Source organism: Drosophila pseudoobscura, chromosome 3, assembly GCF_009870125.1.
Source record: "Drosophila pseudoobscura strain MV-25-SWS-2005 chromosome 3, UCI_Dpse_MV25, whole genome shotgun sequence".
Taxonomy (NCBI): Eukaryota; Metazoa; Arthropoda; class Insecta; order Diptera; family Drosophilidae; genus Drosophila; species Drosophila pseudoobscura.
In genome coordinates, this window is record NC_046680.1 from 18,984,773 (window position 1) to 19,007,907 (window position 23,135).

The window sequence follows — 23,135 nt, forward strand, 5'->3', positions numbered from 1 at the left end:
GTACAAAGTTAAGAGCTTTCTTCACCCGCAATCAATCAATCAGAACAAGCGTCTTAGGGAGCGTCTTCCTAGTCCCATCTTGGGTTTGCTTTTGCAACTACGTTCTCGATGGGAATCTATTTACATTTTTGACTCATTTCGTTTTGTGGGTTAAGTGGGGCAAAAAGGGTTTAAGTTTAGGGCGGCAAGGGGGCTTCGGTTGATTTCTATCCTACTTATTGATGAGGTGCCAGAGTCCGTTCCAATAGGAGCGGAGCAATCAATAATCAAATGCTGACTGAGACAAATTAGAATGTATTTTAGAAGATGAAGAATTCAAGATTTAGAAAAGAAATTCCTGTTAGATATATACTTATTCCTCTCTTATTATATCCTAAACCGATTTCCTGGTACCTAAAGTGTCTTAACCAAAGTTGGAAGCATTCCTTCCTCTCTTTTTCAGTTAAGTTCCTTTAGTATCACTTTTAGTTCCACTTCAACACCCTTACAACGCCCCGAGGCGACACTGATAGCTTAACTCGGACGCAGACTCGACGATTGACACTTGATGAATGGTTCGCTGACTTTGAAAATCTCAATGTCTCAATGTCTGCGACACGTTCACACACCACTGATTTTCAAGTTCAAGCGAAAGACCTTAGAAATGTGCACTTTTAATTTCAAATAGAGATATATAGATTAAGATAAAGATAGTAATATGTAGAAAAATGTACAACCTCCCTTTGGTTAATAGTAATATTTGGCACAATTTGATTTGATTGCAGTCCATCTTCCATTTCCCGATTTCCCGTACAACCCCTTAGGGTCTCGCCAGCTGGCAGTTCTGAACTCTCGCATAGTTTTCCGTGTAAATCAGATCGCAGATGGCAGCATTGTTGTCGAAGCTCATCTCCGACACCTTGAACTCCGGATTGATGGCTATTTTAAGGATGTACGAGCCAGGACTCAGGTCCGTAACGTCCACCCATTGGCAATCCAGATTATAGAGGTACACATCGGAGCAGTTGATGGAGATGCCTAAGAAATGGGCTGTAGAGAAGCAACCTTAGCGGATGAATGGTTTTCCTCTCACCCTGGTCTCCATAGTTGGCGCAATTGTACTTCTTGGAGACTCCAGGTAGGCAGGTGCTGTCCTCCAGACAGAACGATGCCTTGTGGCCCTGAGCGACCTTCCGACCGCTCAAATCGAAGATGTCAAAGGTGGCAAATACTTCCATGCTGTGAAAGTGCCTGGTAAGAGAGGAATGAGAGTGCTCTTGAGTGCTCAACGGAGAGAACAGTAATCTACTCACATGTGGCACATGTGCCACTCCCACTGACTCTTCTCCTTGAAGGGGCGGAAGTCCGCATTGCCCGCATTGATGGCGGCCGCAGTGAACTTCAGGAGCCTCCTTGTGCGATACCGCCAGTGGGGATCGTCGCGCTGTATCTGATAGGCTTCGCTGGCCACGCAGTTTTCCTCCATGGCGCACTGCATCAGCAGCATGGGTCGATCCTCCAGATGTGCCGTCTGCTCAATCTCCAGGTAGTCGATCACCAGATCGGGCGAGGAGTAATCGCAGATCACGGCCGCCACATGCTGCCTGCTCCCGTGGCAGCTGACGACTCCTCGGATCGGATCATGGTGTAGGCAGTCGGCCAGTTCCGTTTCGTTGCCGTAGCACTCGCTACCACTGAGGACGGGCCGGGAGACGTTGGAGCCCCCGAAATAGTCCGTCTGGAAAGCCTCTCGTGCGTAGCCGAGGCCCAGCTGGCGACAAACGACGTTCGCCTCCAGGAGGCCCCAACCGTCGGCACAGATGCTGCCCCAGCGTCCGCCATCCAGTCTCACCTCCACGCGGCCCTCGTTCCGCTCTCTACCGCCCCGCAGTTGAACGTACAAGCGGGAGCGCGAGTGAATGGGGAACTTGGGTATATCCTCGTTCCTGAGGAGGGGCTCTGGTATCAGTGCATCATCCGGGGGATTGCATTCCACTCCCGCTGCCTCTCCCGGCTCGCAGTCGTTCTCGCCCCATCCCTCGAAGTGGCACTCGACCAGCTCCTGTTCGTGGCCCTCACAGAAGAGATTGTCCATCCAGAAGCGACGCCGGGCGGGTCCGAAGTAGCCGCTGTGCGTGTACCGCCTCATTCCGGGAAAGCCCAGCTGCCGGCACACAATGTGTCCCTCGGTGGCATCCCACTCATCGTCGCAGATTGCGCCCCACTTTCCATTGTGCAGCACCTCAATGTTGCCTGAAAGATAGGCGTGAGTCTATGAGAAGCCTTCTCTGATCAGCTCTCACCTTCGTATTCATTGTCTCCTCCGACTAATCGAATGGCTCCCTCCTCCTTGTTGAGGGCTTTGATGTACTTGTGCACCAGCCTCCGCCGCTCCAGGCGTCCATCCTCCAAGGAACGATGCTGCACTATGCCTGCAGCCAGGTGACACCAAAGTACAGACACGTACCAGAGTCTAGGAACCATTATGAAGCTGAAACCAAGATGCGATCCTTGCGCACATTCAACCGCCTCGACGTTCGCTCGAGAACTGAACGCGGCTTGAACAGTTGAACGGCGAACAGAATCATTTAACTATGAACTTGCCAGCTCCATAGATACAAAGATAGATAGATAGGTAGGTAGGTGGGCTGCTAGGTAGCTAGAGATACGGTTCAGAAGCTCGCTCATCTGACGTCAGCGACAGACGAGGGCGCAGATCGAGAGCCGATCCAAATCCAAAGCTGAATCGGAATCTATTTTCCGCACGTAGCACATATGCATGTCACTTAATGAGTTTTCCAGACAACATTTTGAGGCAACTCTGACATTGCCGCACTCTTTGGGGGATCTTTCAACCAATAAAACCAAATCTAAGCGCACTGAGAAAAATGTACAGAGACGGAGGAGAAAACATGAAGAAATATTTTCAGAGGCATAAATTAGTTACATCTTTTGGAATGAATAAAGCCACCATATATTTTTCGAATTTCCTTAACTGAAATTTTTCTCAGTGTATTGGCCCAAGACCTTGCAAATATTGCTCCATAAACAAATTCGAAAAGGAAGCAGAAGCCCATGTATCATAAAACACGAGATACCAACAATAAAGCACTATTAAATATATTTCTCACAGACATTACCAGCATTTAATGAGAGCTTTGTTTGAACCCTTAACCTCCACCTCCACCTCCAACCAGACCTTCCCCGCCATAAAACCATTGCATTGCAAAATTCAAAATCCAAATAAAAATAATGAGAATGAGAATGAAAATGAAAACATGGAAACCGACGCCATAATTTAGTGACTGAACACGACCCACATATGAATCTGTTGTGTGTTTTGAATGGCAAAGTCATCGTCATCATCCAACCATCCATCGAAATCCACAGTGAGCCAGCGGGGGGAGTGAAGTCCATTACTTTTGGCATGCGGCCATTTGAAACATTGCATGCAACTTGGCCAACATGAACTTGACACTGAAACAACAGCAAACAACAAGCGGAAAACACATGGAACACTGGGAGATACTAGTACAATAAAAGCGAAGCCACGCCAAGCGGTAATGAGGTTTACCCCGTTTTGGTGCGGATCGTTGCATGTAGAGGGCTGGGGGCAATGTGTACGGGTGCCTCATTAGCAAAAGTGCCAGCAGCCCAGTCGTAATTGGAAATCTAACTCGTTTAGGTCAGCGGCAGCTGCAGAGAGTGAGATAGAGGAAGCTCAAAGCAGATAGAATGCCAGATAGAGAACTGAAACCCATTGAAGCGTGGTTTCCATACATTTGCTGGATAGATTTTCAAGATCAATGTGGATCATAGAACGGAACAATTCTCTAATCATGTATCTCTGACGGATGAATGACAGTTCGTTGTCAGGCAGAACAAAAGTGTGGCATGGATATGGGAAAAGGAGTGCCATAGAACCTAATCTTATTCGAGCTACAAGGCTATATGTAATATAATTGGAAGCTCTTTTAATACAACCAACCAGCAGCTAGAAATATTCCAAAAAAATGCATGAATATCCATAGCTACATACTAGTAAATAACCAGCCATATATGCACTATAACCCAAAATACTCACCAGCTATGTAAATATCTCTTCGAATGCCCGCACGAACGGATCATAAATATTAGCCGGGGAAATTAATTGGATAAACGTTTTACGATATTGAATTATGATGACCGGAAGGGGGAAACAGATAGGACTCTAACGTTTGACCGGACATATTCCCACACAATTCACGAGAGGGGGGGAAAACTTTATGAGTGCGTAAATTCCATTTGGGTGGCCGCAAGGGCTGCACGGGCAGTAAGGACATGCCGCAATCCTGGCGCAACGTCATGCACAAAGGTAATAAAATTCGATAGAAAATCGTGTAATAAAATCATTACACACCAGAAGCAGCATCAGGAGGGGCAGGCGGAGGCGGGGAAGAGCCACAAGGAGGACAACGTCTGCTCTTTGGCTATTCCCTGCCAATCCGAACACTAAAATCAAACTGGTCTGGCAACGCCACAGGCGACGAACCAATCTGCCCTTTCCAGATCCAGTCCCTGCGCTGCGGCTCCTCCAGATCCACTCCCTGCGCTGAGGCTCCTCCAGATCCACTCCCTGCGCTGCGGCTCCGCCACATCCACTCCCTGCACTGCTGACTCTCCTCCTGAGACATAAAAATGGCAACGTGTGCTGCTGGCCAAGTCGGAAAAACGGCGACAACGACAGCAGCCTCCTCTTTGGACCTACAATAAAACGAAGGAAAAGTAGCGCAAAAGAGGACAAAGTGGAAACCAGCAGGAAAATAATTTGTGTGGGAGTTGCCCACCCTCAAGGGATCCCCGTAATGGGGCGGGGGCACAGGGAGGAAAGAGCCTAAGAACGGATAAAAAGTGGTTAAAGGATATTGAAAGGCGGTAAATTGCTTTATTACTTAAGTGAGCCCGAGATGATTAGGTTCACGTTTCGCAGTTCTGCCTTGTGGCTGCCTCATTAAAACGACGATTGGACACTGGACGTGGAAAATGGAAAATGCAATGGAGGATAGCAGTGGAAAGGCGAACCCATTAACTGAGTGTTAACATGGTACAAACGACTTGGAACATAATGGGTAAGCAGGGCCATTAACAGAGCGAGAACAGGGCTCAACAGATTACAGCTGTAGAAGGCCTTCTAAAAAAAAACTGGTAACTAAGCCCCAAGCGATGTACATATGTCTTTAGGACAGAACTCCATTGCAATTTGAGTTTGAGCTGGATAGGATTCCATGACGATGTACTGAGTCAGAATTTATAAAGAATCAGTTTAAAGAAACAATGCATATTCTCAAGTACTCTTAAAAGTCCTTTCAAGGACCCGTTTAAAAAACAAACCTATGCTCTCTCGAAAGCTACTCGTATTACACTCGATTGCAAACAGAAGCCCATAACTTCATTTAGCCCAAAGACAAGCAACGACAAGCGATGGCATTAAATCTCTTCATAATGATATCATACAGTCCTATCATAAGTATGTAGCGGAGCTCATTGGGACATTAATAAAATTGGATGACGCGCTGACAGCATAAATGTCACAGAAAATGCTATTAAAACTAAATTATAGCCGGCATAACCATGATTCACGAGCGGCAAGGCCTCCCATCTGCGAAAAGAAATCATAAAAAAATACAAAATGCCAAATTTGTAGCTAGCTTTGGATACAAAAAATGATTATTAATTCTTAATAAGAAGGCGAAGAATGCAAAAAGAGAAATAAAACAAAAGTTGTATAAAAATGTGGCAAGTGGAGGGCTTGTATCTGTGGTCCTGCCTTGAAAATGTGCCAAAAAAAAATATATATATATTATTCTCCACAAAGTAGAAAAAGAAACCATATTTTTCTATGGTTCACAATCAGTGAATGCCCTGCCTTTAATACCCCTTTTTTATGCGAATTTCAATGGAATTTGTTCAGAGGAGCTGGCACGAAACCAAAATAATAAAATTAAAATGCGATGGTTCGAAATTCAGTCAGTCGGACAGGCAAAAGTACGACGAAGCAATAAAAATAATAATGAAATCAAAGGAATAAATCCCACAGAGAGACAGGGACACACAAGTCTCGACGGAGCGGTCACTGTGGATGGGCAGGGGAGGGACATTGGGAAAATGGTTCGTCCGTTTCACGTTGGGAATTATAATGAGCTTTCGCTGGTTGAAAGAAGAAAATTTCATTCGGCGAATTAGAAATTATTACTGTCCTCAAGTTTAAACACATAGAAAAGCTTACTAATGTGGGAAATTAGGGGAAACAATCTCAATACATGTATCTACTTTAAAGAGCCATCCCTTGACCATCAGTTTTTAAAAAGTTCTACCCCAAATGCCGGTATTCTTATTTCTGATTTACTGAAGCGTTCAGATACGATTGAACTTCCTGGCAAGCTGGCGACAGTTTATCGCAATTCAATGGCATTCGGGGCATGCACTCAGCATCGCATCATTTCGAATATGTATTCGACATATTGTGTACGGATAACAGGTGGCTTTTCCGGTCTTCAATTTCTGTTTCCTTCATTCTTTTTTCTTGCATCGCTGGATACTGATGTTTGCAAGCTGGGAAGGAATGATTTTTATTCACCACTCACGATACTCTGTAGCTTGAAGGAAAGTGTGCGATTTTGTGTCTGGTCTGAGGACTCTACTTAGTGGACTTAGGGTATGGCAACAGGATATACACATAACAATTTATGTAGATCTAACATTGGGAATGCAATAAACATACAGAAGTGGGTATGTATTTCTGGATCTATTCACCTTCTATGAGTACCAGAGAATAAAGAAAACCATCCAGTATAAAGCGGAGCCATTCTCCTATAAAATCTTCTTCCGCACTCACAGTCCTCACATAACAATAAATATCCAATATGAAGCATTGTAAATATTGCCAGTCATATATTTTTAGTCAGCCCTTGTAAGAAGTAGCGATAGCTACATTGTATTTTATTTGAGTTTATTCCATTTTATTTTAATTTCGTCTTTGGGCTTACCCCTGACTTAGGCTGGGGCATGCCCCGGGGACAGAGACGGCCAGCTCTGTGTGGGGGATTTGCGACAAAAAGTTTTCGCTTATGCTGCTGTCTGTCTTTCCAGACAACGTGTGCAAATATTGATTTTGGGATTTTTATGAAGTCAAAGCTCAAAAAGCAAGCAGGCAAAATCAAAAGAAAACAGGAAAATATCTTCATAGAACCAGCAGAATAGTCAATAAAAGACTATATGAATATTGTATGCCCATGGAAATCAATTAATTTTTTGCCCCAGTTGCTGGATGTTCTACCACTTTGTGGGCTGCTAATTGAATTTGCCATATCATAATATACTCCAGTAAAATAATAAATAAATCCAGTGAACAATGGTGCGATGAGTTTGCAAGAGAAAAGAGACAAAGCCACATGTTCCATATCATGGAATTTGTCCCTGTGCAGACTAAATGAATTATGTAGCATGTCTAGCCATTTAGTGCCATAATTCAGAGCAATCTATAGCGGCACAGACAACACCCATCAGCCATCAGCCAACCAATAAAAAGGAAAGCCGGTGGGTACGGAACCTAAATTGCAGTCCAGACAAATTGCATTTGCATAGCGTAATTGGAAAATGTCGCGTGTGGAAAAAATACATAGAGCTTAAATGATTGAAAAACTATAATGACTGATGGAGCTCAAAGCTGTAACAAAAGAGATATCTAAATAGAATCGACATAGAGTAAAATGGGAGGGATTTACCTTAATTTTATGGCGGAATATATTAGGATAATAATTAGGATAAGTCATAGGGCATTCCCTGGCCTGAGCACTCACATCAATCTCTTACGATGATTGAGTGCGTCAAGACGTTTACTTTGAGCTTCTGGTATTTTTTGGGATGTTTATATATATACTACCATGGTTTTAATAAACATTATTCCATGCTTTCCGTTCTGCAGCTTTCCATTCTAGTGCTTTCTCCTTCACCAGCACGAATTTTCGCTTGAGATGATCCCTAGGTTTTTCCGTCATGATAGGTGCTCAGTTAAATTTTGTTTACTTAAAAAATTGATTTAAAATTTTTCTGCAAAAAATAATATTTGAAAATCAGAATCTTTGAAACTTGGCGGTGCGAGTGCGGACCCAAGCCCCTTCCACGTAATGGCCGTTGCAGTGCGACTAGTGGAAGCTCTGACCCTGGTCACCATACTGGGGCTGATTATCTGTCTGAGCCTGACCGTGATCCTCGCCGAACGTTCTATTAGTTTGATCATGACGTTTCTTGAGGTGAGAATTGTACTTCTATTCGAAGGTTGCTAATAATCATTCTCTAATAATTCTGCAGCCAGCTGCGAATATAGCACAGTTTGGGCTGCATGTTATTGAGAAAATTCTGGTGTATGGCCTACTCAGCATATTGCGTTTTGTCAATACGGTGGCCAAAACTCTGCGTATTACGGGTCTGGCCTGAGGATCGCTTACCGCCTGTCAAAAGTTACCAATAAATTTGTTGTTTTATTTTTTCGTTTCCCTTCTATACTCGTACGATACACGTACTCGCAAAATCCTCGATTGGGCATCGAAAGCAAAGCCGCACACTAATATTCAATCAAACAATTTTACGCCCCAATAAACTTTTCTAACCTGCGGCGGCCCCAACAAGAGTGCAAAAAATCAAATAAAACAACACAAAACTCCGCTCAATTGCAGCAAATTTGAGCCTGGCCAGAGGAGGACGAGAAACCGTCGGTACAACAACATGTTTTTACCACAAAAGCCAATTTTAGACGCCGCACATTTGCACTGCGCTCGAGGATGAACATAATTTTTGGTGCCTTTCCTATACCCTTAAGAAAGGGTATGGCAATTATTGGCAGCAGCTTGTCCTGCGTCAGGGGGTCTCATGTGTGTTGCCAGTCGAAGCCCTTACATGGTCCCTCAGTCTTGGTGCATTCTTGCCAGTGCCATTTCTATAGGGCATCTGCGAATGCGGTTTTTCCTTTATTCCCTTTCAGCCGCCTTTAAACTTTTCGCACCTTTTTTCAGCTGCTTATTCTATTATTTAGTTGTTTATCAATGTTGTGTAGGACAGGACCGATGGGACAGGCACGCAGAGCGGACCGGTTCGATCCGATACGATCCGAGTGTAGGTGTCTGCAGCGGTTGCTAGGGCTGGATGCATTGGAGTATGAGTATTTTTTGATTTAGTGGCAATTTCGTGGAATGCCCCAAAGGTAGAATTGAAAACAGCAGATTACAGGCGGAAATTGAAGCGAGAGTGGAGCTAACAAGCCGAAACTGGAACAACCAGAGGCTCCACTGAAGTGAGCCGAGTCGAAAGATACAGAGATTGAGAGAACCAATTACCAGAAATCCTGCAGAAAGCCAAGAATCCAATACAGAGAAAGCAATGTATTACGTACAATGTATGTACCCATTACTTGGAATAATTGTTGTTGTTCTACGTAAAACTCGTTTGAATCATCCCAGTAGAACAAACATGTTTGTGGAACTGTGAAAATGCTGTTTTTTCATGGGCTCTGGGAAAAATTGCCTTTATTGCTCGTATTACTCGTAATATATAAGTGGAAAATATAGCGTGTAATCTTAGATCAATTTATTAGCTTCCTCCACTTCAGGACCTTCAGTGACCTGTCCGCCCGCTGTGGTGCTCTCCGATTCTGCCACAGGCTGCTCGCTGGTACTGGTGGAGGAGACTGGTTCGGCCGGCTCTTCAGCCTGGGAACAGGCGCAGGCATCGCGGGTATTTTCCTCGATCCATTCGTTGAAGTTGCTCACACGAGTATAAACGCCTGGGGAATTGGGCTTGGCACAGCCCTCGCCCCAGGACACAACACCCGCCAGTTGATAGGCTTGTCCGGCGCCCAGGACATGCATGGGTCCACCGCTGTCGCCCTGGCAGGAGTCCTTGCCGCCCTGATCCACCAATCCAGCACAGATCATGTTGTCGGTGATTTTGTCGCCGTAGTTGCTGTCCCGGCACTCCTGTTGCGTGAGTATGGGCACCTCCACTTCCTGCAGGGTGTCTGAAACAGGTCCGCCCTCGCTCAGGGCGCCCCAGCCGGTGACGACAGCTGTTTGACCGGCATAGTTCTCACTGGGCGTGGGCAGGCAGACGGGATGCATGTCGATGCCTAGGCGCACGGGCTCGCTGAAGCGAATCAGGGCAATGTCGCTGTCGAAGGTGTGGGTGCTGTAGCCGGGATGGATGAACACACGCGCCACCCGCCTGTCCACGATCTTCACATTGCTGTCCATTCGATTGTGCTCCAGCAGGCGGACCGTGATCAGACGGTGGTAGAACCCGTTGACGCAGTGCGCCGCGGTCACGGCGTACTGGTCGTTGACCAGCGATGCGCCGCAGTAGAAGCTGCCGAACCACATCAGCATGGCCATCCAGGGATACTCGTGCACTTCCGTCTCCTGGCCCCCGACGATGCGGTGGCGCGTGTTGATGTTACCGCAGGCGCAGGACGCGCACTCCCTCTTGGCCGGGACACTGGAGTCGGAGTACTCCGGCCCCAGGATCGAGGTGATCCAGTCGAGGAAGCTGTTCTGTCTGATATTGCTCAGCGACTCCAGGATCTTGGCTGGCTCTGCGGAGCTACGCAGACGGGGCGTGGCAAAACCCACATCGCCCAGAGCCACCACAACGAGGAGCAGCAGACAAATGTACCTCATGGCGAACTTTTCTGGCCAACTGGCAGTTGGCAACTAACCGAAAGCGTCCTGGCCAAGACCACGGTCAGAAAGATGACTACAAATAAAACCAAGAACTAGAACCGGCTGAAGAACCAGAAGAACCGGCTTCAGGGAAAGGTGAATGCCTCGCCGAGAGAGATTTCCATGTAGCGAATTTTCTTTTAATCAATAAATATAAAACAGCTTGAGAATGTGATCTTCGACAGAGCCGAAGCTGGAATACTCTGGCAGAGATGGAAGACGATTTCATTCAACTTTCTGGGGGGGATCCGTATCTCAAGAAAGTCTTAAGCTTTTTTCTTTGGGAAAAAGCTCTACTTTCTTCAGATATAAGTTGTTTTTGTTACAGAAACAATAGGTTTTGTCGTAATGAAAACCTATCTTTCAATCGACAGTTTTGCTGAGGATAAATTGGGTTTTGGGTCTCCATTCGCCGCTCATCTTCGCTGGCCAGAGTATTAAAGCAAGACTACTGAACACACTAGAAATAGAACTACTTGATCTTCTTGGTCTCCTGCTGGCAGAGGCAAGCCTGTTTGGTGAGATTCTTGATCCAGGTGCCGTAGCGATTCACGCGGGCATAGACACCAGGATAACCGGACTTGGCACAGCCCTCGCCCCAAGAGACCACACCGGCGATCTGATGCTCTCGCGTTCCGCTGGCCACGATATGAAGCGGACCGCCGCTGTCGCCCTGGCAGGAATCCTTGCCACCCTCGTCGTAGCCACCGCAAAGCATGTTGTCCGTGATTTTGTTGCCGTAACGACTCTTGCGGCATGCGTCCTGCGACAGGATCGGCACCTGCACCTCCTAAAGGAAACAAAAGATGAACATTTTAGTCGGAAAGCCAGTCTCCGATGGAAAATCATGCTCACCTGAAGTGTGTCCGAGGTGGGACCGCCAACCTTGAGGGCGCCCCAGCCAGTGACGATGCCCGTCTCTCCCTTGAAGCTTCTACCCGGCGTGGGCATGCACACGGGATGCAGTACCTCATCGAACTGCACGGGCTCGTCCAGCTTAATGATGGCTATGTCGTTGTCATAGTTTCGGGCATTGTACTTGGGATGTGTGATCACCTCCGCGACATTACGGTCGATCTTTTGGGTGTGGGACATCTTCCGGTTGTGGTCCAGCAGGCGCACGGTGATCCGCTCCCGACGGAAGCCGTATACACAGTGGGAGGCAGTGAGCAGGAACTGGTCGTTGAGCAGCGAGGCGGCGCAGTAGAAGCGACCGCCGTAGAGGAGCATGGCTACCCAGGGGTACTGGTGCACCTCTGTCTCCTGGCCCCCGACAATCCGCTTCTGGATGTTGGCTATCCCGCAGACACAGTCGGTGCAGTTGCGCGGCGGACTGAGGGTGGGTGGCGCCGCGGTCGTGGCCCGCCTGGTGGTGGTGGTGCTGGAGGTCGGCGCTGGCGTCGTCGAGGTGGTGGTGCTGCTCGCGGGCTCCGGCTTCGTGGAGCTGCTGCTCAGGGTGGCCAGCGTGGCGTTCTCGGCATCGGAACTGCCCGGACGTTGAGGCAGCAGCGATAGCACCCACTGGATGAAGGTGTTCTGGGACTGCTTTAGAAGGGGAGAAACCGGTGTGGCTTCCGGACGAGATGTCTGCTCCTCGGCAAAAGTTTGGGCCAGGCCCAGGCCCAGCACCAGGCAGATCACTAGTCCAATCGAAGCTCTACTCATTTCACTAAACTCTTTTGATTCGACTGTGGTTTTGCTTTCTCCAGAGCGACACCACCGACTGCCGTGGCTAGTGGCGAACTGAACAGGCAGAAACGATATTTGAAAGCCAGCCAGCCCCATTTCACCCAAATTCCCATGGCCGAGCAACAAAAGTGGTTCTGGCCGGTGGCACGTCCACTTTGCCAATCCGCACAACCTCAGTCGGTCGCTTGGTAGCTCGCACACTCAACCAGACAGCGCGATAGAGACAGCGACAGAGACAGAGACCGAGATCGAGACACTCTCCCATGCGGATTTGCATTTGTATTCTGCGCATGCGTGGGCGCCTCGGGGCACCCGGCTTGACCACACACAATCGCACCACACTCTCGGCCAGCGCCAGCAACCACTCATCACACTCATACTCTACTTTTGGATTGTGTTTTATTTTTTGCGCCACTGAAGTAGCGAAAGTTTTATTTCCCGCTTCAAAATTTATTGAAATTCATTTTTTTTTCTGCTGCCCATGCGTGAGTGTGTGCGCATGAGTATCTGTGTGATTCAATACGACGCATCGTAATTTTACTTTCTTTTGATTTATATTATTGGGGCTATTCTCTGTTGTTTTTTGGGGTATCGTTTGTTGCTGGTTTTCTTTAGTGTGTCGTCGACAACAACACACCTAAAACGAGGCTTTTGTCCACTTACACCATTTACGTGGTTTGCATAGCAGATTCCCCCTCTATTGTGGAATACTTGTGAGATACAGGGTGATCTAGTGGATGCACAGATCTGATTCTTCAGAAAGCAAAGCAAAAACTGCAATCGCCATAAAAGTGCCCGGCCTCAAGACGTGAACCTGTCAGGGAAGACTTTCCTTAGCCGGCAATTGTGTGGGGAGATTAACGATGCGACCGACATGGCAGCCGCACGTGTCCGGTCACGTCATGAGTCATATTGGTCAAGGCCCTAAGTAGCCGTAGCCCCCACTTGCAACGCTGTGGAGGCGGCGCCGCCACTCATGATGCTCCCACTGCTGCTGCGGCTGCTGCGCCTGCGCTCCAGAGATGAACAGCAATTGATGGATGAGTGGAGTGGAGTGGAGTCCAGAGCGAACAGTGGAGTCTTCATGGGCACTCTCTTCATGGAGCGTGGAGAGTCATTAGTATGCGCACACATAACACTTGGCATATTAATTGTCCGCGTAATGCTGTAGGCAGATGCATAGCGAGAGGAGTTGGAGTTGCAGTTGGAGATGGAGCTGGAGGTGGAGTTGATGATGATGACGAACTAATGTCAGCTCGAGGACTGGTCATCGAGCACAGGCACACATCATAGCCAGGCCCAGGCCCAGGCCCATGCCCCATGCCCGACCGTAGTGCACGCAGTTAAAACAAAGTGCCATTTGCATAATGCCGGGGACTAGACAAAACCGAAACGGAAAAAAAAACCCACAGCTTTCGTACCCCTCTACACGGACTCTCGTACATTTAAATGGGAGTGTGTGTGTGTTGCGTTGGGTTATTTACGGGTATGTGATGAGGTAGAGGCAAGAGCAGACGCCACAGACCTGGCTGCACTTGGCGACGCAATTATGCAAGGCCCAGCCGGGGTCTGGACTGTGGCAACGTGACCACCAACAAAGTTTTGCCTGCGACTGATTGGAGCTCTAGACCGAACACTGGACCTGCCTGGGTACTGCCTGGGCACCGCCTGGGTCGTTGGCTTTGTTAAACACGATGGCAAAATATGTTAATTGGCATTGTAATATGCACATTAGATGTTGCCAACTACTAAGCGCTCATTAAACATGCCTCATGCTCGGGCAATTACCGAAGGAAGGTCCATCAAAATGGGAGAGAAAAAAGGGTCGGTAAGTGATAAAGAGGTATCACAATCGGTAATCAGCTCTTTAGTAGGCTATGGACTCGCTCCGAAAACTGACATTTTCTGTGTCGGAGTCTCCACAAAGTATAGAGCACATACCTTAGAGAAACATCATTCACATCAGATTTGAAAGTAGAGAGCACATCAATTTGCTTTCTCACTTTTCAAAAAAAATTCAAAAAAATTATTAGGTAAATATACGAATATAGAATATAAATTCCCTAGTCCCATTTAAATATTGAGCTATTCACAGTAACCATGGAGACGTCCAGCTCGAATGGCAGCTCCAACCAAATCCCTTCCTGCGGCAGCAATTCCCGGCTGGAGGCTCTGCAGGCAGCTTCGAAGTCCGGGGCGTGCCCCTGCCCTAAAGGCCAAGACGGATGCATCTGCACTAATGGCATTTGCATGAAGGGCGAGTGCCCGAATGGCATCTGCCAGAGGAACCATCAGGGACCACCACCTTCTCTCTGATTCCAGACCTGGACTTCGATGAGGTTTGACGCTTTCAGCTCCCAAACAGTACCCTCCCTAACCTGAAAATAGCTCCTTGCAACAGATTCAGATATATTACAGAATTGAGATACAAATAAAATTCCCTTTAACGAGTGCCAGCACAGTTTTCGAGTTAATATTGTAGCTTTAAGGATCACCACACAGAGGGGCAAACCACGAAAAAACAATTATGTACGAAATGGTAGAGGGTCGACACGACCTGACCTCTACTTTCCACCAGAACATGGCGTGGCACATGTAAATGGAAAATTTTTGTACAGACAGTCGGGTGCGTGTAAAAAATTTCACTTTTGATTTATGCGCACAGAGTGGAAAGGTGTTGCAGGAAAATATTGAAGACCCTGGACCTCCAGCCACCGAAATACCCGTGTAATAAAAGGCGAAAGGCAAAAGCCATTGAGGAGAGTAGTGGAGCAGGGGATATTGCAACATATTTGCATAGACAACCCCATTACGGGAACGAGCACCATTCAGACCATGGCTATAACAGCGAATAGATTATGTTTTGCTATCCATAGTGCCCCGGCTGCCATAAAATTTTATCTGCCAAGTTAATTAAGCCGGCAGTTAGCTGGCTGGAGCTGGAGCCGAACTATCAGAAGCCCGTGGCTCCTGAATGAGCTCCTGTTCATTGGCAGCTGAAAATTTAATTAGTTATTCCATTTGCGAGTTCCATTCGCTTTACCTTTCCGACTACCACCTATTTAGAATACAAAGTTTCGTTTGCAGCAATCATCTGTCCGCTGGTTAGCCCAAAGGATTCGTGGGCAAAGAGCGAAACCAAAAGAACTTTTGCCTGTCCTGTGAATGGGTGAAGAAGTGGCGGCAAAAGGTAATGCCAGTGCCACTGCCACAGACACGAATGTCTGGTGTCGTTTTGATCAAGAGTTTCCGCATCTTTGACTGGGAAACAGCCACAGAACTCAGAAAAACGTCTTAAAAGCGCCACTCCATCGAAGGTCAAAATGAAGTTTTTCTTCATACGATGCTAAAAACTTTTCCCGACATGCAACAGCCATCATCATCGTCGTAGTCGTCTTGCAAAGTTTCAAGTTGCAACCTACTGTTGCTGGTACTTTCCACACCAGCACGCGATTTCAGTTTTATTTTCTGGTTTTTTTTTTTGCAAATACCGATTATGACTTGTACTTGTTGAAAGAGCTGCTAAAAAAACTACAGCAAAAACGAGTCGGTGAAAAAATGTAAATGATTTTTTGGGCATGCTCAACATGCTTTCAATAATTTGCATGCGATTCTCGAGTGGCATGCAATGGAAGCGCCTCACGCAAGCCTCTCGGCATAATGGATTAATTACAGGGTAATGCGATGCCGGCCCAACGGCAGGGCGCACACAGCTATGGGATGAAATTGATCATCCCACAGAGAAGTAGCTGGCTGTTGTATAAAAATGCAATAGTGCAATATCGATCTAATTTTTGAAGCAGTACAGACGGCACATCAAAGTCAAATGGAAATAGCCAGCCTCCAGACTTTGCTAACTTTTAAATGATTATGGACAGGGCCACAGAGGCGTTACACGCTTAGTCACTTTGAGAGTTTGTTTTGAACAACCTGAAAAACAAACAAAAGTCACAAAGAGCGGTGAACCCCTGCGAACAGACAGGGAAATGGGTATGGAAATGGGAACATTAAAAGGCATTTTTAAATGCTCCAATTGACACGGATCGTGATAATAAAAATCAATTTCAATGCTAGCGACAGGTGATTCAGATTTTGGAAAGGAACTTGTCCTCCTTTTCTCTCTATCGATTGCATATTTAATGCCCCCTAACGACTCGTTAATTCGGTGGGAATGGCATCGTAAAGAAGGCATCAAAGCTGACCAGATATTACACATAATGGAAAAGAAATATAAATAAATTGGTGCCATAAAAATCTTGCTTGTTGACATATTTAAATAACGCAAAAAATTGAATAATAAAATCACGATAAAAGCCGGCCAGCAATGGGAGCTATTATGGGTTTATGGATGTGTATAAGGGGAGAAATGTTATAATTAGCTTACATATAAATGTGATACAGAGAATCTTGATATTTGATAGATGTCACATGTCAGCCGCAGAAGTTACTTAATAATTTGAATGCCTTCAAATGAAGGTTCTATTTTGATTAGCATACCAATGTGGGTACAATTTGAACATTCCGGCCCAGTTAACAAGATTATTATTAGTTTCACTGTGTGTCTTGTTTAGATTTGATTTCCTTTCGATTGGTAATCCCCAAACGTCCTGTGGCGGCTCAAATGGCTATGTTGATATTCATTGGTCCAATTACTAATTAAAATAATCATGGCAAAATGTGTCTAGTTTGTGGTCTTGTTCATTATATAATGAAGAATTTGCTCGTATGCCTGATTCTGCAATGGAATTTGGTCCATCAGAGTCCAGATGTGAGCCCTGGCATTCGGTCAGGAATTTGCTGGTTCCGTGCGCATTTTCTTCATCAATGATTAATTGTTTTGACAATGTTGCAGCCATGTACCTCTGCTGCCTCAGCCGCCCCTTTCCTGTCTGGCTCTCTCTCTCTCTCTGGTTGCTGGCTGTGGTGGCATGCTCCGCGAGGGAAATGCATGGCATGGTCCTCTGACTCTGGTCCATGTCACATTTGTGGCCTGGCACTGACGAATGTCTCCAAATTGATGTATGATTTTGGCAGCAATGCCAAAACCCTGACGGAAGACCACTTCATCTTTCCCTCTCTCCGTCCGTTGCATTGAAAATTTAGTACAGAGCTTTGGGGGTTTTGTGGGGACAATTTTTGGAAAGATATGAAATATCTCTCACTAAAGTTGTTGCACTTGGGAGAGGAATTTGCGGTGGCTGTTGCCCTTTAGAGGAGCACGTGGTGGCTGTGATTGGATGTGTCGGATGGACTGATTAAAGTTTTTTATTGCGAGTCAACTTCAGCACAGATTGAAGGTCTATCCCTGTTTCGAAACAAAGTACAGTCGATATTCCATATAGCCAATCTCTGGGTGAATTCGCTATAAGGAAAATTCTTGGTACAGAAAACTTCGTTGTTCGTAGGGTTCGTAATAGAGAAGTTCGACTGTATGCTCTAAAACCGCACCATCATTCCTCCCTGATAAACAACCCGATAAGATCCCTTCGAAACTCAGTTATGTCACCCACAGCCGCAGCCCTGTCAAGGTGGTTCGATTCCCTTTCGATATCGTTTCACACCTATTTTTTGTCTGAAGTTTGCACTAGATAAATCTGCTGCTGTCCGACCCACTTAGAGGTGTTTCTTCTGTTTATTCCTTTCCCTTTGGCGACAGGAAAACAAATTAAACTTAAAAGTAAATAGACGGCAGAGACTAGAGCAAAGGGCTACGGCTACGCGTACCAGAGATTGGAGCATGGGTGGGGCCACAGTTTAGCTTTAGTTGCTCGTAAAACTTTCACTTGACCCTTGTCAAGCCACTGGGGGCGATAGGTGGGTGGGAGTGTAGTGTTGTAATCAACAGAAAATTGGCACCAGTCAACAGTCCCAGTCCCAGTCCCAGTCGCAGTCGCAGTCCCACCCCCGAAGGTCCTGCTATCTGTGTCAGTGTCAGCATCGTTTACTCTTAACATCCTTGGCGATCTGGGGGTGGCTCCATTGACCAACTGACTTAGTCAGAGGGTTGTTCTACTTTGCTTCCGTTCTGTTCTGGCTGATAAGTCTGCCAGTTCAATAAATCGTAGCCTTACCCCAAAAAATAGTTAGTAGATAGTTCAAGTCGTTTAGAGTGACTCAGAGCCGCCCTGGGCAGTGGCCCATTATCGTTCAGACGTGGTACAATCCAAACATATGACCCCATGTAATCGTTTGCCATTTACTTTATCATTTACCAACATAAATTAGAACTAGGGCCAGTGCCTGGCGCGTGTTTTGCATTGCATTAAGTTATGGAGGGATTAATATATGTACCAGTATATGTATGTATGTATGCAGTCCAAATGCTAATTAAGTGGAGTGCAGAGAGCGAGAGGCGCCACATGCCAAATATTTGCCACACCTGACACCACAGCTGGGGGTCAGAGGCACGTGATGGTTAATTAAGCGGCAATCCAAATGCATTACATGTCCTAAGGCCCAGGTGCAGAGTTCGCGAGACTGGCCCATTCCATCTGGAACGGATTACGTGACTTTCTGAAAGTTCTTTAATTTTAAATCACAATTTTTGGGATGTTCCTCCCCTCTCATGGGACGCCTGTCCAACTAACACACTTTTCCACACCCTTTCCGACCATTATTCAAACGCTTTTCGCACTGACCGGTTTTGGGTCACCAAAAAATTGCGAAATTTTCTTTAGGGCAAGTCATGCATTCCACTTCCTCTTTACATTTGTCTATCTCTCGCCAAAAAAAAAGCGTAGCCAAAGAAATGAATTTAATAGAAAACCATGAAGCGCCAGGGTTGTTGCCCCCTTGGCCACGGCCAGGGCCGTCAGTGTGGCGCCTGGCAACCCTGTTGGCGCCACACAGAAATCCTCTCCGCATTGCGTTCTGTCCGTTTTTATAGCATGTGATTGCTTAATTTATTTGTATATATTTTTAAAGTTCTATACTGAGGGTAGAAGAAGGTATAACCGGCACTGTCAAATACTCTGGTATGGTATGTAGTACCAGTCTCAGAAAAGACCCTTTCTACGTTTCTAATTATTCTGCTATCTGTCTGAGATTATTCCTGTTTGACATAAGAAAAGCTAAAAAGCTAATCAAGGGTAGCCAAAGCTTCGACCATAGGAATGTCTCTAGAATTTGTCGTTTTTGTGAGGTTTTATATCTCGTTTGGAGCTGACCAAATGGTGCCAAGTAGACGCTATGCGCCAAAAATAGTTAAACGTTTGCCAACTGCAATGTAAATTGGTTGCACTTCCGGAATACGTTGCGTATGCGTTAATAGAGAGGATACAGATGGATAGATACAATGCTAGCAGCAGTAGCTTCATTCAAGCAGATTAGCCCAAAAGATTTCCCATTTATATAACTGAATTAAAAGCATTTCTCTAGTTCTTTGACCTCAAATTGAGTTTGGTTACGGCACGAAAAGAGGCGAGTATAAAATATTTTCGCATCCACGTAACCATAAATCATTCGGCTTAAAACCCTGTAACAAATTTGTATGCATGCAAATCAATTGTGCAATTGTTTCTATGAGAGAATAAATAAAAAATAAGCTCCCTCTAGCAGGGGAGGCGACTGGTGGGCGAGGATCCAGGGAGCAGGGACTGCAAACAAGTTGGTGGCCATAAATAAATATCGCTTAAGCCCAGATACCAACATAGAATATAAATTTGCTCTCCCCCCCCTCCCTGTTTGTAAAACAATCAACTTGATTTTGTAAAAATTCAATTTAAATAATGCCGCGGCTCTATGTGTATCGCTTTCTCTATGTTTTGAATGTTTTGTATTTTTTGTGGCTGAACAAATTCGATTGTCGGGGTTTAGTCGAATGCCAGATGTTTCTTTTTTTTAAGGTACTCGATTTTGGTTTGATTATTTGATTAAGCAAAGATGAGTGCCTCTCACAGTGGCATATATTTGCACTCTCTATCCAACTACCATTCAAAAACTATCGTCGAAAAGACCTCCAAGTTATCTTTAATAATTTCCCCTTTTAAAAACTTCTTAATATTCATTACTTTTACATAAATACACTGCATAATTTTTGTAATGTTTTGCTTTTGTTCTGTATGCTGCTAAAATTAAATTGTATTTGCTGCTCGAGTTAATTTAATTTCCTGTGGACACGATGCGACACGAACTAATAAAGCGACAAAGACACGTACGCACCTCAGACAGAGCTGCCGATGATGATGACGAAGTGGGCTCCGTTGGTTGCTCCTTCGCCGCACTGTCCGTGTCCATGCCACATGTGTTGCAATATTCTGTCGGTGCTGGAGCACAAACTGAAGCGGAAATTACATCGATATATATGGAGAAAAGGGAGACAGTACTTTAAGAACCGAGTTTAATCTTTACAAGTAAACGGATTTTATTTCTCAGCCAAAATATGTTTAAGTACTTTCGCATACCCTAGGTATCGATACTAATATTCACTGGAGCGTTGGAAGCGAGGTGGTTTAATGGCATTTTTAATCCTCATAGCAGCCCTGAAGACTTTGCCACTCTCCCGAGGACCCAGCCGAATCAAAGTAGAGGTATGTGGGGTGGAGTTCTTTGCCGGATAGATGTCGAAAGTAATGGTTAGATTTTCAGAGATCTTCATGGTGGCGCCGGAATTTTCAAAGATGCCACAGTAGTTGGGGGCCGAGAAGACGGTGACCAGCTGGCGCTTGGCAAAGAACTCATAGCCATCCTCGACCACCTGATGGGCCCGACAGATGAGATCGAAGTCATTCCGGACGAGGAACCGCTCGATCGTGTCCCGACCAAAGGACACGCTCACGCCCCGCTTGTTCGGCGCCCACCCATAGGCCGTGTGGTGCGGATCTGACCACAGCAGGTCGCAGAGCAGGCCCTCGCTGGGTATTTCGGTGGGGCGCTTCAGCTGGTTGATCTGCTCGATGCAGCTCAGGTGGGGACTTAGGCCGCCGTGGCAGCAGAACACCCGCTTCGAGACGATCGCCGCCACTGGCATGCAGTTGTAGCAGTCGACGAAGGTCTTCCACAGCTTGACCGTGTAGCGGCGCTTGCATTCGTCGAAAAAGCCGTAGACCTGGTTGAGCACCTCGCTCTCATGGTTGCCGCGCAGCAGGAAGATCTTGTCCGGGTAGCAGATTTTGTAGCAGAAGAGCAGCGTGATTGTCTCCACGGAGCGGTGGCCGCGGTCTACGTAGTCGCCGAGGAAAAGGTAACTCTGCTGTGGCGGATGGCCGGAGGTATTCAGGATGCGCAGGAGGTCCTCAAACTGTCCGTGAAGATCGCCCACAATGCAGATGGGGGCATTCACCCGCAGGCACATCGCCTCCTGCAGGAAGACACTGCGGACCATATGGCAGACACTCATTATATCCTTTTGGCTGATCGGCCGCTTCGACTGCCGGCGTCCGCACACGAGGGTTCTTATGATGCCCTCGATGTTTGGCTTGCGCAAAAATAAGCTCATATTCAGTTTATATTTGTGTTGTATATTTAAGAATCTGTACAATGCAGTACATGAAGTGTAAAGAAGAGAATACTTTTTCACACAATTTTCATGTCGTGTCAGTCCATCAACATGTTCGGTGTGGCACCTTCCGTCATGGGTCTCTTGTTGTGATGAGCGTCGTGCTTCTTGGGCTTCATCACCACCAGTGTGATGTTGAGATCGGGGTCCACGCACATCATGGCGCCGGCATTGTCGTACTCCCCGCAGTAGTTGACCGCCGAGAAGACGGTGATGAGCTGTCTCTTGGCAAAGAACTCGTAGCCATCCTCGACGACCTGATGAGCACGGCAGACCAGATCAAAGTTGAACCTCGTGAGGAACGCCTCCACCTGCTCCACGCCAAAGGTGAAGCTCACGCCACGCGAGTTCTTCGTCCAGGTGTTGACGGTCGGATCCGGATCGGACCAGAGCAGGTCGCACAGCAGCCCGTTCTGCTTGATCTCCGCTGGCCGCTCGATTTTGCGTATGTCGGAAAGTTCGTGCAGGGAGGGACTTAGCCCGCCATGGCAGCAAAATATCTTCGAGTCGATCACGGCCGCCACGGGCAGGCAGTTGTAGCAGTCGACAAAGTTCTTCCACAGACGCACTGTGAAGCGGCGCTTGCACTCGTCGTAGAACCCGTAGTAGTGGTTGATGCTGGCCGACTCGTGGTTGCCGCGCAGCAGGTGAACGCTGGATGGGTAGCGCACCTTGTAGGCTAGCAGGAGGGTCAGGGTCTCCACCGAGTGCTGGCCCCGATCCACGTAATCCCCCAGCAGCAGGTAACGCTTGGTCGGTGGATGCCCCGATGTCTCAAAGTAGCGCAGAAGGTCCCGGAACTGGCCGTGTATGTCCCCGATGACATTGACGGGCGGCTGCACCGCAAGCAGCATGGGCTCCGACAGCAGCACCTGTCGGGCCACGTTCAGCATCGCCACCATGTCCGTCTCCGGAACCTGCATCCGTTTGTCAGCCTTCCAGTTCACCAGCGACGTAATCATTTCGTCCAGCTTCTTTTGCAGTATTGATCGTTCCATGAGAACCACTGCGCTCGCCTCGATCCAAGATTGCTTCTGTTCTCAACGAGCGTGGACCTCTTTAGTGTCAGATCATCAAAATTTAACAAAACATTAACGTATTTTACATGGTTGCTCTTAGCTGGCAATTGTTTCCTCACATACGTGATCTTTGCTAGGGTTTCCGGGTTGTTAAAAAATATTTTAGAGGAAAATGGGTCTTAAAAGAGTTAAGATCTCACGTAT

General features: G+C 46.7%; 6 protein-coding genes and 2 long non-coding RNA genes across 8 annotated transcripts; 2 read left to right on the top strand and 6 right to left on the bottom strand.

Moving 5' to 3' along the window:
• Positions 1-629: 629 nt before the first annotated feature.
• Positions 630-2,541, bottom strand: Loxl2 (Lysyl oxidase-like 2). The gene is made up of 4 exons (XM_001361639.4): positions 2,283-2,541; positions 1,293-2,232; positions 1,073-1,230; positions 630-1,017 (listed from the first exon to the last, which is right to left on the bottom strand). Exons 1-4 carry the CDS (start codon positions 2,461-2,463, stop codon positions 800-802), a joined length of 1,497 nt encoding a protein of 498 aa, XP_001361676.3. The 5' UTR covers positions 2,464-2,541; the 3' UTR covers positions 630-799.
• A 5,018-nt stretch (positions 2,542-7,559) lies between these two features.
• Positions 7,560-7,934, bottom strand: LOC117183756 (uncharacterized). Its single transcript, XR_004468918.1, has 2 exons — positions 7,743-7,934; positions 7,560-7,684 (listed from the first exon to the last, which is right to left on the bottom strand). It is a non-coding gene; the product is annotated as an uncharacterized lncRNA (long non-coding RNA).
• A 101-nt stretch (positions 7,935-8,035) lies between these two features.
• Positions 8,036-8,505, top strand: LOC6898831 (uncharacterized). The gene is made up of 2 exons (XM_002138768.3): positions 8,036-8,270; positions 8,329-8,505. The coding sequence occupies exons 1-2, from the start codon at positions 8,145-8,147 to the stop codon at positions 8,452-8,454; spliced, it is 252 nt and encodes an 83-aa protein (XP_002138804.1). The 5' UTR covers positions 8,036-8,144; the 3' UTR covers positions 8,455-8,505.
• Positions 8,506-9,509: 1,004 nt separating this feature from the next.
• On the bottom strand, positions 9,510-10,726 carry LOC4805245 (trypsin-1). The gene has a single exon (XM_001361640.4). It carries the CDS (start codon positions 10,683-10,685, stop codon positions 9,591-9,593), a length of 1,095 nt encoding a protein of 364 aa, XP_001361677.3. The 5' UTR covers positions 10,686-10,726; the 3' UTR covers positions 9,510-9,590.
• Positions 10,727-10,845: 119 nt separating this feature from the next.
• On the bottom strand, positions 10,846-12,579 carry tpr (tracheal-prostasin). Its single transcript, XM_001361641.4, has 2 exons — positions 11,583-12,579; positions 10,846-11,517 (listed from the first exon to the last, which is right to left on the bottom strand). Exons 1-2 carry the CDS (start codon positions 12,510-12,512, stop codon positions 11,200-11,202), a joined length of 1,248 nt encoding a protein of 415 aa, XP_001361678.3. The 5' UTR covers positions 12,513-12,579; the 3' UTR covers positions 10,846-11,199.
• Positions 12,580-14,292: 1,713 nt separating this feature from the next.
• Positions 14,293-14,877, top strand: LOC6898832 (uncharacterized). Its single transcript, XR_001452355.2, has 2 exons — positions 14,293-14,449; positions 14,512-14,877. It is a non-coding gene; the product is annotated as an uncharacterized lncRNA (long non-coding RNA).
• Positions 14,878-20,753: 5,876 nt separating this feature from the next.
• Positions 20,754-21,887, bottom strand: LOC6898833 (serine/threonine-protein phosphatase PP1-like). The gene has a single exon (XM_002138770.3). The coding sequence runs from the start codon at positions 21,850-21,852 to the stop codon at positions 20,833-20,835; it is 1,020 nt and encodes a 339-aa protein (XP_002138806.2). The 5' UTR covers positions 21,853-21,887; the 3' UTR covers positions 20,754-20,832.
• Positions 21,849-23,045, bottom strand: LOC6898834 (serine/threonine-protein phosphatase PP1-like). Its single transcript, XM_002138771.4, has one exon. It carries the CDS (start codon positions 22,908-22,910, stop codon positions 21,951-21,953), a length of 960 nt encoding a protein of 319 aa, XP_002138807.1. The 5' UTR covers positions 22,911-23,045; the 3' UTR covers positions 21,849-21,950.
• Positions 23,046-23,135: the final 90 nt, after the last annotated feature.

Bases quoted from the DNA above. Each gene is read 5' to 3' on its own strand.
- tpr (XM_001361641.4), bottom strand. From the start codon at position 12,512: ATGGGGCTGGCTGGCTTTCAAATATCGTTTCTGCCTGTTCAGTTCGCC. The intron at 11,518-11,582 runs GTGAGCATGATT...TGTTTCCTTTAG, and splicing joins CCACCTCGGACACACTTCAG to GAGGTGCAGGTGCCGATCCT.
- LOC4805245 (XM_001361640.4), bottom strand. From the start codon at position 10,685: ATGAGGTACATTTGTCTGCTGCTCCTCGTTGTGGTGGCTCTGGGCGAT.
- LOC6898831 (XM_002138768.3), top strand. From the start codon at position 8,145: ATGGCCGTTGCAGTGCGACTAGTGGAAGCTCTGACCCTGGTCACCATA. The intron at 8,271-8,328 runs GTGAGAATTGTA...ATAATTCTGCAG, and splicing joins TGATCATGACGTTTCTTGAG to CCAGCTGCGAATATAGCACA.
- Loxl2 (XM_001361639.4), bottom strand. From the start codon at position 2,463: ATGGTTCCTAGACTCTGGTACGTGTCTGTACTTTGGTGTCACCTGGCT. The intron at 2,233-2,282 runs GTGAGAGCTGAT...CCTATCTTTCAG, and splicing joins AGGAGACAATGAATACGAAG to GCAACATTGAGGTGCTGCAC. The intron at 1,231-1,292 runs GTGAGTAGATTA...CTCTCTTACCAG, and splicing joins GAGTGGCACATGTGCCACAT to GCACTTTCACAGCATGGAAG.
- LOC6898834 (XM_002138771.4), bottom strand. From the start codon at position 22,910: ATGGAACGATCAATACTGCAAAAGAAGCTGGACGAAATGATTACGTCG.
- LOC6898833 (XM_002138770.3), bottom strand. From the start codon at position 21,852: ATGAGCTTATTTTTGCGCAAGCCAAACATCGAGGGCATCATAAGAACC.